Consider the following 12591-nt stretch of genomic DNA (forward strand, 5'->3'; position numbering starts at 1 on the left):
CTACCAGGAGCCGGCGATGCCGTTCCCCGTCGTCCAGCCCACTACCGTTGCTTCCCTGCAGCTGGGGCAGCCACAGCCGGTGCTGGCTGGCCAGCAGGTGAGAACGTGACTGCTGCTGAAAAATGCTTTTTCTCCTCCTGTTCCTTGCCTGTGCTCTGCTCTAGCCCCTGCCCACAGCAAGTCTGAGGGGTTTGAAACTATGGAACTGCCACTTGGGAGACTTAGGGATGGGGCAAAGGGCGTTGGGTTTAAGGGATGGAAGAGTAACGGGTTGATGACAATCATTGTGTGGTACCTTAGAGCATCTTGATGTATGTTGTCTCTTCTGTTGTGGCTTTTCAGCATCAGCTTGAAGCCTTGGACTGATTTCAATGTACTGTCTTGGTCCTTAGAAATCAAAGAGGTTTTTATTAATTTTGCATTATTATTTGGCACCTCCTTTTTAAACGGTTAGAAGGAGACTGTTGCCTGGTGTTGGTTGTCTTTGAATCCTCAGCGGTGCTGCGTTTTGAGTTGTGCGCACACGTGAAGTACAGTTCAGTGTAGGCATCCAGCCAAGAGCTTTATCTTCCAGGAGAAGAGTCTGTCTCTCTGAATTGTCTCCAAATAGCAATTCTTTGTGCATTTTGAATTACGAATTCCCCCCAAAACCCATGTGCCTTAAGGGTATTTACAAAACACCTCTGGAGCAGTTGAGGTCGCCTCCTGGTGCAGAGGTGCTGTCGGCTGGGGGGCAGTGAGCCCCAGACCTGCACGGTAGGGTAATTTAGAGCTCATTCTTGTGATTCTACCAAAAGCTCGGCTTCCCTTGGTAGAAACTTTTCACGGGGCTGGGAGTGTCTGTCTACTTTGTGACTGGCATGTATTGCACCTCTCCAAACCTTTTTAGTTACCAACATTTATCTCGCAAGGTGCATTTTATTTTTTTTAGCATGCCCTAGTCTTCTGAAAGCATCAGCATAGGAACAGTGTAATTTGGTCTCCTTGAAAAACATATGCTTATGTGAAGTTTTGTCATATGTCATGTTTTTTTTTTAATGGGCAGGGATATTCTCATGGCTCTCTCAGTCAAAAATTTTACACTTATGCAAATTTAGGATCTCACAGATCTCTCCAGTGGCCTCTGGAGCTTTATGCTGACAGTTCAAAATCTTGTTTATTGTCCCCAGTAAGTAAGCGCTGATTTGGAATAGGATGTTTTCCCAACTTCCTCCATTTCTTTCACAGGCCCTTTCCTCACAGTGTTGCTATCTCTTAAAATAATTCCATCCCTGATAGTAAAAGGTTTTAATAACTAGTCTGTCTTTGTTTTCTAATATTGCCATGAAGCGCAATAAAAAACTGAGTGTTTACAGTATTATTATCATTACAGAAATAGGTAAAATGATAAAGTTTGTGCCGAACTTCCCAGAGCACCTGTGTGCCTCAGAGGCAGAAGTACTTCTGGTGTTCCTGGAGTGTCCCAGCATGATGACATGAGCAGTGGAGATCTGCTGTCTTTTGTAAATGAGCAGTAGGGCAGGTCAGCAACAGAATGGGAAACCGGGTGAGAAAATTCATCTGCCGAAGAAAATGAAATGTATAGATCTTGTATGAATCATAGAATCATAGCATGGTTTGGGTTGGAAGGGACCTTGAAGATCACCCAGTTCCGCCCCCCTGCCAGGGGCAGGGACACCTCCCACCAGCCCAGGTTGCTCCAAGCCCCGTCCAACCTGACCTTGAACACCTCCAGGGATGGGGCAGCCACAGCTTCTCTGGGCAGCCTGTGCCAGGGGCTCACCACCCTCAGAGTGAAAAACTTCTTCCTGATATCTAATCTAAATCTCCTCTCTTCCAGTTTGAAGCCATTACACCTTGTCCTGTCATTACGTGGCCTTATAAAAAGTCCCTCTCCAGCTTTCTTGTAGGCCCCCTTCAGATACTGGAAGGGGCTCTAATGTCTCCCCGGTGTCTTCTCTTCTCCAGACTGAACAACTCCAACTCTCTCAGCCTTCTCCTCACAGCAGAGATGCCCCCCCCCCCAATTTGGGTGTCTGTGCATTTATAATGTTAAAGTTATAATGAGGCAAAGTTAGCATAATTCATCTGGATGATTTCCCCTCCCTATGCCTCACCCAATCCACAAGCATGTTGTAAAACACAAGCTGAATTTGAAATGGAGGCTTTAGGAAGCTTCTCTAGTTTTGTGAGTGCATTTTTTCTGCTTTTAAGGCAGTGTCCTCTCGAGTGGAAGGCGGGTTGGCCCACGCCAGCGTGCTCAATCCCCAGTTATCTGTGGGCAGCCTGTCTGAGCTGGGGATTAACCCAGCCAGCGATGGCGAGAGGCCTGAGCTGGCTTTGGGTGCTTTTGGGGTTATTAGCTCCAGCCCAGCCCCATGTGAGTGACCTGCTCCTGAGGCCAGGTTGGGTCTGGCAGGAGTTACCCATGTTGCAGAGCTGGCGCTGGGCTCCATCTCCGCCAGTTCGCTCTGTCTCATCACCAGTGCCAGGCGAGCTCCTGTTTGCGCCGGCACTGCCATTCCCTTGAGTCTGGGATTTTAACTGGGTAAAATCCCCTTGCTTTCCCGAAACCTGGAATGGCAGAAACTGCAGTACAGAGCCATGTCGTTGTTCTGTTGTTTTTAATGTGGCAAGATGAATACCTCAGACAGGACTAAGGCTGTCTTGAGGTCCAGAGGTGCTGGAGTACCTCTGCTGTGAGCACAGGCTGAGTTGGGTTTGTTCAGCCTGGGGAAGAGAAAGCTTGGGGGAGACCTTCAGAGCCCCTTCCAGTATCTGAAGGTGGCCTGCAAGAAAGCTGGAGAGGGACTTTTTACAAGAGCATGTAGTGATAGGACGAGGGGGAATGGCTTCAAACTGGAAGAGGGGAGATTGAGATGAGATGTGAGGAAGAAATTCTTTGCTGTGCGGGTGGTGATCCCCTGGCGCAGGTTGCCCGGAGAAGCTGTTGCTGCCCCATCCCTGGAGGTGTTCAAGGCCAGGTTGAACGGGGCTTGGAGCGACCTGGGCTGGTGGGAAGTGTCCCTGCCCAGGGCAGGGGGGTGGAACTGGGTGATCTTCAAGGTCCCTTCCAACCCAAACCATGCTATGATTCTAATAAACACTGCAGGAGCGGAGCTGGTGCTGTGCAGTTATCCAGTGCTGTCTCCAGCATGTCTTGCACTGCTTGTGGCATTCAGTGCATTCAGCCCCGAATGCTTGATACCCGTGACCAAATTCCCTTTTGTACCCTGTACTGGGAGCTTACCAGTCATGCTTGAATTTTAGCTATTTAAAGGTGGATGGCATCTTGCTTCCTTGATACATCTTCTACTGTTTTATTGTATTAATATCTAACGACTGGTTGAAGAATCCTTCCACTAAAAAAGCACTAAGCAAAATATTACCGTTGTTACTGATTATTTTCAGCTTTAGTGCTGCTTTTTATTTCTGTTCTACTGTATGACATCTGGCAGGCTGGTGCAGCACTGTTTTCCCTGGAAGGGGAAAATGGCTTTTTTGGCTGCCACGTTGTTACTACAGCCCCTCAGAAATAACTGGGATCCAGCTGTTACTATAATTACTGTGTTTTATTCATGTCTCAGATAATAAGTGTTGTATATTTCAATGCCAGCTATGTTCTGTAGTCAGCTTTTGAATGCCAAGATTAGCTGGGTATAATCTGCATAGTAGGAATCTTTGAAGTTAGTAGGTGAGGATTTTAGAGGGCCAACTAGAACCATCTCTGGGATTTAAAGTCTGAGTCATTACAGATAACCTTTTCCAAGACAGTTAGAACTTGTCTGTTCAGGTAACATAACTCGCATTTAAATGTCTTTTAAACATAGGCTCTTGTACAGTGTTTAAATTCGGAGCGCCCTTCTCTTCTAGAAACTGTCCCCACTCTAAGCGACAGTCCTGTTTGTGGTGCGGAGTGAGAAATGGGTACCTGCGTCCAGTGAACTGCTTCTGTTGTAACATAAAAGCTACAACCTTGGTTTTCTGGAGGGTTGTTTTTTTGGTTTTTTTTTTTTTTTTTTTTGGTAATTTTTTTCTCTCCCGGCAGCAACCCATATCCCAGCAAGCCTCTCTGCAGCAGGTGCTTGCCAGCCAGCCAGTCTGCCCAATCCAGCCTGCGGCCCATTTATTGCCCCAGTACCAGCCCCAGACCTCTCAGGTGGCCGCCAGCAGTACACCCCTAAAGCCCCTTCAGATATCAACAGTGCCGCAGCTGCCGCCAGTGGCCCCTTCACAGGTAACGTCTCTGAAAACTGTGTGTGAATACATGCATTTGAGTAAAGCTTTCCAGCTAATAATTGACATGACCTGCAAGGTTGATTTTTTTTGTGTGTGTGTGTGGCTATTCTGACTGCATGCTAATTTAATTAGTCCATAAGAATATAGCTTTTTTCCTAATTCCTGTGTTTTTCTTTACTATTTGTTTGTTTGGTGAAGCAAAAACCTCCTTTGTGAGTAATCCTGTGTCATGCCTAGAGAATCCAGTTAGTGGCAGTTACCAAATTGCAATAACTGCAGTTTTTTCTCTAATTTTTCATTGTTTTTGCACCTTCCCCCCGGCATACTCTCTTCCCCATCCCAGGCTTCAGAGCATGAGAAATTGCCCGTTCCCCCCCGCCCTGTTTCCGAGCTCCCAACTTCACCACTTTCCCCGCCAACCCCCTGCCCCCCTCCCCGGCTCCCAGCCCCCTTTCTGTTTCCAGTCGCAGGGACGGACCCTTTCCTTGGCCGGGAAGGTTTTGGTGGTGCTATTTAGCGTGTTGGCCAGTGACAGCCACCGCGAAGTGAAGCAGCTTGTCCCGAAGGGAAGAAGCAAGCTGCTCCCATGATGACAGGGTAGTTAGTCTGCTATGTCACTGAGAGGTTTATGATTGTGAAAACCCTTTTAAGGGATCTCCTGTGCTGCCTGGGTCGCAGCCAGCCTTTTTAAAGACAGGGGTTTTGAATTGCCTTACTGAATTTTGCATGGAAGAGTTTTGCATCTTGTCTGGTCCAGTCCCTTTGCATTTACGTTAAAATGAAAGCAGCTTTTAATTAGTGTGTTGCTTGAAGGCTTCAAGCTAGCGTTAGAAATAGTTTTAAGCTTCTAAGGTACGAAAATGTCCCCCCAAAGTGGATTTTTTTTTTCTCTTTTGCTAATGATATAAGCATAAATTGGTTTTTACTTCTGTGTTTACGAACCTCAGGAAATGAATGGAAGTGATTAACAAACAGACATAATTATCATCATGGCACAGGTGATTTTTGCATACTTGTATGGCAAATGAAACTACTTTGTACCATCAGTGAAAGCGCTTGCAATTTATGTGGTATTATACTTTTTTTCAGATTCCTCAGTTTCCTGTCATTCCTGCAATTACTCCTCTGGCAGGACTTGACAGCCTTCCTCCAAACCTCTCTGATATACCTGCTGCAAACGTGCCCCCCATCCCTGCTCCTTCACAGTATTTCGCTCCAGCCGTGATTTTGCCCAGCCTCCCCATGAACCCCGCTCTGCCTATGGCGCCCAACTCCCCTGCCCTCCCCATGCAGGCAGTCAATCTTCCTCACACCACCGTGGCTTCTTTGGTCTTGCCCTGCCAAACAATAGTGCCAAATATGTCAGCTGCTACGATCCCCTTGCTTGCTGTGGCTCCGCCGGGAGTGCCAGCGCTGCCGCCGCACCCCGGGGTGCCCCCGCTGCCCCAGCAGCAGATGTACCAGACCACCTTCCAGCAGCTCCTTCAGAGCGAAGCGCCCTCTCCCCATCACACGCAGGGCACGCAAGCAGTGTCCCAGCCGACGCAACCTCCACCTCCTCAGTCGCTTCAGCCAAGCGTCATTCATCCGGCAGAACAGGCTCTGTCTGCGCCTGGGGCTGGTCACCAGGTAATCTGCTGGGTGGGGGAGGGGGGTGTCAAAAAAAAATTCCTGGGGCTCACTCTGGTGTCAACAGGCAGCAGGGAGGTTTGGGGTTTGTTTGGTTTTTTCCTTGCTCTTTTGGATGCTTTGTTAACTTCTCCACCTTGGTCCTGGAGGTGGTTGCTAGTGCTGTGCAGGCAGTTGGAGCAGGGCAGGTCTGGAGGTCTTCAATGCAGGCAGAAGTGAATATCGAGGATGTAGGGGCTGGAAAGTGAGCAGCCAAGAGCACTTTTGGAATTCCCTCTCCCTTCTCCCATCTCAAACCAGAGAAGCGTGAGTTGTCATTCTCTTGGGGTGGGAGAAGAGCAGCCAAGAGCCTTGCAGATGCCTTCACCCCGGTCTGTGCACACTGCGTAGGCTGTTGCGTGCCCCTGGACTTGTTTTGGTGTAGAACCACTTTAAAACGGTAAAGGGAAATGGCCATCCGATAACAACTCCAGAATACTGCATGGAAGAGGTCTATCAGGCAAGAATGAGTTCTAGCTGCAGACCCTTTCCTCCTTATCAAAGAAATGAAGCATCAAATGGAGCTTCTAATATTAGCCCTGTTTACAAGAGAACTTGTTCAGGACTTGTTGACAGAGTCTGTAAATACTGCTATTGCCACATCTGTGATATGACAACATGAAATGCAGTCTGACCCAAGCAGGAGAGAGCACTAAATCTGTTAATGATAGCGTTCTTGAAAATTTGTGTTCTACTACAACACTTTGCCGTAACATATTGATTAAAATTCATAACATCCCATTTCAACCTGCCATATCATGGCATCTTCAAAGTAGTACATCATTTTGAAATTTCTCTCTTCAGGCATATATTTTACAGAATTAGTGTTTGTGAAAATGTAGGCAACACAGAGCCCGAGACAGTTACTGCTGAGCTCATTAGCTGTAGGAATTGGGTCCGGCCTGTTACGCACAGCAAGCATGGCAAACAGCAAAACTAGAGAACCGATATTCCCAAACCATCCAGACACAGTCATTACCTATCAAGTACGTATGGAAGAATTGCATAGTAATATTTTTTAGGTTAAATTATAGCAATTAAAAACAGAATGGACAAGTGCAGAGGAATATTAAAAAATACGTTGTTCTGTGTTTTCAAGTACTTTCAATAGAGAGGTATTTCTGTGAATAGAGGTTTTCTAACGCAGTGCTGTTTTGGCAGTTGATGTTTAGCACCTCTGAGTTTAGTTTTGCCCAGGTAAACTATACATTGAAATATTTTGTGAATTATTCAAGTTATGTAAGATTTAAAAAAAAAAAAATATAATTCACTGCGCTTCTGCAATGTACACCACAGTTGCTATTCTAACAACCTCCACTTAGGCAGTCATGCAGTTGTTGTGTTGCGAAGCACGTTGCATCTTTATTTGTATCCGCATTAAAACCTGGAATAACAATTTCCGCTTGTATCCAGAATCTGCAGAGAGCATGCAGTAATGAAATTGTATGGCCTAATTCTCATCCAAGTCTTGATTTATTTTTTTTAATGTATTCTCCAAATAGTCTTAAGTCTCTAGGTGATGATACTTTTTTTCTTCCATATTTTCCTTTCTTTCCTTTTTTTCCCTTCCCACAAGCTCAGTCCCCTTGGAAAAATACATGATGTAGCTAAAAGGAGAACGTTCTGTTCTTAACAGTTCTTTCGAGTTGTACATTTATGCAGGATAACAGCATAGTCTCTGAGGTAGCTGGCATATAATCGCATCAGTCCAGTTCCCACAAAGCGCTTACACACACGAGTTATTTTAATGCGCTAAAGAAATCCACTGAGATAAATGAAACTTCCCCTGGGTGCATAACGTGAGGAAGCGTTTGCAGGACTGGGGCAAGAGTTAAGTTGTGTCTTCAATGATTAAACTAAATGGGAAACAATATGTTCCGTGGGACACTGGTATATATGGTAGTAAAAAAGAGTTATATGGTATATGGTTACTGGTATATGGTTATATGGTTACTGGTATATATGGTAGTAAAAAAGAGTTAATTGTGTGGTCTATACCAGCTACTGGTTCTACATATATAGCAGATTTTTAAAAAATCCTAATTTAGATTATGGGTCTTTGCATGGACGTTGTGGTAGGCTCACTGAAAGCAGAGCAAACTATTCAGGACAAAGAATTCATAATCTAAAATTTTAATTTCTTAGCAAAATATGGCTTTGTTAATAGCACCTGAATTAAATAGCAATACACACATTGTCATGATGATATAGGAGGAATCCTTAGGTTTTTATTTGGTCATTTCAAAGCAAGTGTAAACCCTTAAGGAGTTACATTTCCAAGCAGAGACCACACAAGTGCAGTCTCACCGCAGAGTTATAATCATAGAACCTGGAACAAATTGCCCAGAGAAGCTGTGGCTGCCCCATTCCTGGAGATGTTCGAGGCCAGGTTGGATGGGGCTAGCGGGAGGTGTCCCAGCCCATAGCAGGGGCCTTGGAACTAGGTGATCTTCAAGGTCCCTTCCAACCTAAACCATTCTGTTATTCCATGAATTGTTTAGGTTGGAAGGGACCTTTAAGATCATTAAGTCCAGCCATCAGCGTAACACTGCCAAACCCACCACTAAACCATGTCCCTCGGCACCACATCTTAATCCTTTTTCTGTGGACTCCTGTGGCGTTAGTACCTTGTCGTGTAAATCACTGGCGGCCTAAGTAGACGTTTGTTTTAATAGCTGTCTGTTGTGTTGCAGCAGATGACTGGACACACTCAGTACGCTTTGGAAACTGGAGCCCAGGTGCTGCCCGTGCAACCTTCGATAGTCATGTCACCGCCTTTGCAGTTGCAGCCCGAGCTGTTGCCTCCCCGCGGCGCTCCAGAAGGCGTTTCCCAGGTTCATGGCAGCCTTGCCACGGCTAGTCCGCCTGTCCCCATAGATCACTGTCTGCCTCTTCAGCCTTCTGCTCTGCTGCAGCTTCAGCCCGATCTTTCCCAGCCGCTGGGTCAGCAGCTCCCAGCTCCCTGCTCAGCTCTCCAGGCAGGCACGGAGACATCTCAAGAGGTAGTAGAGCCGTTTCCTCTGAAGTAACTCACCAGCTGCACGCTTAACCTTCTTAATGACTCCCTTGTGAAATAATGGGTTTATTTCACAAGGGAGACTATTCCCCCTCACCATGTAGAGCTGCTCATCCTAGATGCTAGCAACGCTGGGTCAGCAAATAATTGGCTATTTCCAATGAAGCTGGAGGCTGCATGTTGTACCTTGTGAAATGTCTCCTTGAAGTAACGAGGCAACAGGACCAAGTTCCTCTTTGTCTGTAGCTGAGCACAAACACAAAGCTAGAAATTACTTCCTTTAAGTGTTGTGGGTCCGTAGGAAGCTGTTCCGTAGAGTTTCATCCGTGTTTTGTCCAGTCTTGTTTTCAATGTCTCAAGCACTTGTGCAGCAAACCATCATTTGCCTTAAGAAACTGCTTCATTATCAGATTCTTCACTGTGTAAAAGCTCTTCATGCTCCTCACCTTGAGCCTTGTTCCCATTTCATTTAGCGTTGTATCCTCCCGTATTGCCTGAATTCTAGTCTAGCCCTGGGATTTTTGTTTCTTCAGATATTCACACATAAGCAAGATACATTTTATTGGTTTTCTTTATCAGCTTTATGTCAGCTCCTCCTGTCTGCTATTTTGACTTTTCTTTCCAATCCCATGATTGTTTAACCTTCAGTCTTGGCAGAATGTCACAGAACATTTCCTCCTCTTCAACTCTTTAACAGATATCCATAAGCAAAGCAAAATGAAGGTTTGGGCATTTGCACTGGATTTCAGTAAAGAAGTCTAATTTGTTCTCCACTCCTGAATGGAAATGTCCCTCAGCAATTCTGCTTTCAGAATTGTTCCTCTTGAGGCTCTCTGTTCTGACCTACCTTTCCTCCCAAAGTAACAGTTTCCATCTTTTCCAACTAAATCTCTTTTGGTTTTATCCATGCTTCCATGTACTCGCTGCATGCCTGGACTACACAGTACAGCCTGGGAGATTCGTTAGAGGCACAGCTTAACTCCTCCTCCAGAAGATGTTCAGTAAGGATGCTGCTGATGCTAAAACTAGATTCTAGTTCCTCATTTTGCCTGTCCTAGTGGCAGTCTGATTCTTGTCAAATGAATACTCATGGTGGGATGTAGGACGGTTCCTGGTGAATTTCCGTATCCTGTAGGTTAGATGCAGCAGAAGTGGTGGAACCCATCTATAGTGCTTCACTTGCAGAATCCCCCAGTAAAGCCTGGTGGTGGTGGGCACATCTCTTACTGAAGGTGTTTCTTCTCCAGTTGCCTTTTCTTCATGTGCACAGCTTGTGTCAGGGTCGATGCTGATGCCAGAGCTACAGCCTTCAATGCAGGGTCTGTCCCATTAGGGATTCTGGAAAGAGGAATAAACAATAATGTGCAGTGTGATATGGGGGATACAAGTTGTCCTATGTTACCTGAGAAACCCCTGCCCACTGAGGCACATGTCTGTCCTGTCACCTTACTATATCCCTCAGAACATTTAACCTCTGTTTTGCTAACTTGCTTCTCATAGTTCATCTGTGAGTTAACTCCCTTCTCTCTTTCAATTTAACAAATCAATCCAGTATCATCAAATTGATCAAATTGATCAGCTCCCCATGCTGATTTTATGACATATATTGCTAAGGTTTTCTTGGGTGTAAGAGGAGTTTCATATCTGTATATATTCAAAACACTCCATTTTGTTGCTACTCTGCCATACTGTTTTTATCTTGTATCTTCTGTTTCAATGTGCAGCAGCGCTCACACCCAAACCAGTCAGGCAAATGAGATTTTGTAAGGCACTGATCAAGTGCGTTACTAAAATTCAGATATATTATGTCTGTGTTCTCACTGTTCATTAATTTTGCGGTTTTACTGAAACTGCAGCCAAGCTTGGCATGGCGTATGTGTGGCAACGAGTGGGGTGGACTGGTTAACCGCTAAGCTTTTACCTCCGGTCTACCAACTGCTGTGAGCTTAAGATGTAGCGATGACAGTTGAGGGGCTTGTTTCTAGGTGTGTGTCTATAGAAATATTTTATCGACATACGTTTGTAAATATATATAAATATGTATAAAATTATACATATTTATGAATATATTTGGTTAGCGTGTATATACACGCACAGTTATATACACGTAGAGGTGTGTGTCTGTGTACGTACGTGGTAATTTTATTACAGCGGTGCCAGTGGCATTGCCATCACAAATTCTGTGAAAACAGGTCCCCCCGATGTGAAAGTCATGCTGTTGATATCTGTCCTAGCATTGCAACTGGTGAAGAAGGAAGCTTTTTTGGGAAAATTTCTGCTTTGTAGAGAGCAAGAGGACACGATGTGAGGGCGGTGTTTTTAAATGATGGATTTTCATCTTTTATTTGCAAGTTCCCCAGAAATTTTCAGAATACGCTAAGTGCAGTGAAAATACTTAACATATTTCAGGAAACTATATAAAGCGATGAAGCAAAGTAGCTTATACGTTACAGCCATTCAAAAAAAAAAAAAAAAATTAGGTTGGTGCTGATGTGGATTTGTCCTGCAACTGAGTTTATCCATTGTGGTGAGAACTGGTTTCTTTCACCACCTCTTCTGCTTTAGAGGCAGCAGAAGGGAACTAGCAGATCAGTGGCTCTGTCTTAAAAAGTGCTTGTGCACACATAGTGATGCTTTGGACAGAAGTAATGTTGGGAGGGTAAAATGGGACATTTATTTTAATTCCGAGTTCCAAGAATTGGTGAAACAGAGTGGTTTACTATTACTGGTGTCTCAACAGCAAAACCTTTCTTAAAGGTGTTTTTCATTTGCCAATACAATGTATTTACTTAAATGACTTTTTCTTACATTTTAGGAGCAGGCAATACAGGACAAACTTCAAACTCTGTCACAGAGCTGTGAAAGGTATCATTATAATCTCTTTGGCATAAGAAATGTTTTCTTTCTGGTGGCTGTTTTTCCTCTCTCTTTACAAGGCTGGGGCAAATGCCTGCCCTTTGCCTGGGCTGAGAGAAGAGTAGCAGGAGCTGACCGGGAGAAGATGGAAGGGTGCACGTCTAGGGAGAAAGCCACACATGTTCTGTGTGCAGCCTGCCTATTTTGGGCCCCTCCAACTCTTGAAATTCTTTAGTTTGGGTGCTGCCTTGATATACATACAACAGCTTTCATTTTTAGCATGTAATTTCTTTTTTTAAGATAACTGAAGCAGTACAGCCCCAGGCTGTGATGCTGTTGAATCTGTATAGAAACGTGCTATGCTAGTATAGTTGGGAATATGGTGTATTCCCTCTTTGGGAATGAACTGGGTATGGCTGTGTCACCTTCTGTGACGATCATTGCCCAGCTGTGTTACGGGGAACGGTGTGTTGGTGGGAGTGGTGTGCTGGGGCACCCAAAGGTGTCATTCCAAGCACCAGAAGAGGTGGCCCAAGCCCCTCCTGTGGGTTTGCCGGACACGAGGCTGCGCTCAAGCCCAGTAACGCTGATGACAGAAGTAACGATGAATAACACCCCCCACTCCGAGCCAGCTCAGCACTCCTCAGAAACAAAAGCAAATTTCAATTCCTGCCAGCCCTCGCCTGCCTGTTCCTGTACTCAAAAGCAGAAGGGGAAGCAGTGAGGAAGAGCCCTGGAGAGGAAGGCTCACTGCTGGGCTGCAGAGGGGCTGGCTGGGGGCAGTGGCTGCGGCTTCGGGGGCAGCACTGCCC

At 45.4% G+C, this 12591-nt stretch overlaps 1 protein-coding gene across 1 annotated transcript in view; it reads left to right on the top strand.

Moving 5' to 3' along the window:
* WNK2 (WNK lysine deficient protein kinase 2) overlaps nt 1-12591 on the top strand; it is a 121220-nt gene that overhangs the window by 75145 nt on the left and 33484 nt on the right. Inside the window, 5 exon segments of the mRNA XM_009889946.1 lie at nt 8-97; nt 4049-4237; nt 5329-5868; nt 8601-8909; nt 11739-11788. Of these exon segments, the coding sequence (XP_009888248.1) occupies nt 8-97; nt 4049-4237; nt 5329-5868; nt 8601-8909; nt 11739-11788 (1178 nt within the window).

This window comes from Charadrius vociferus, unplaced genomic scaffold (assembly GCF_000708025.1).
Source record: "Charadrius vociferus isolate BGI_N301 unplaced genomic scaffold, ASM70802v2 scaffold67, whole genome shotgun sequence".
Lineage (NCBI taxonomy): Eukaryota > Metazoa > Chordata > Aves > Charadriiformes > Charadriidae > Charadrius > Charadrius vociferus.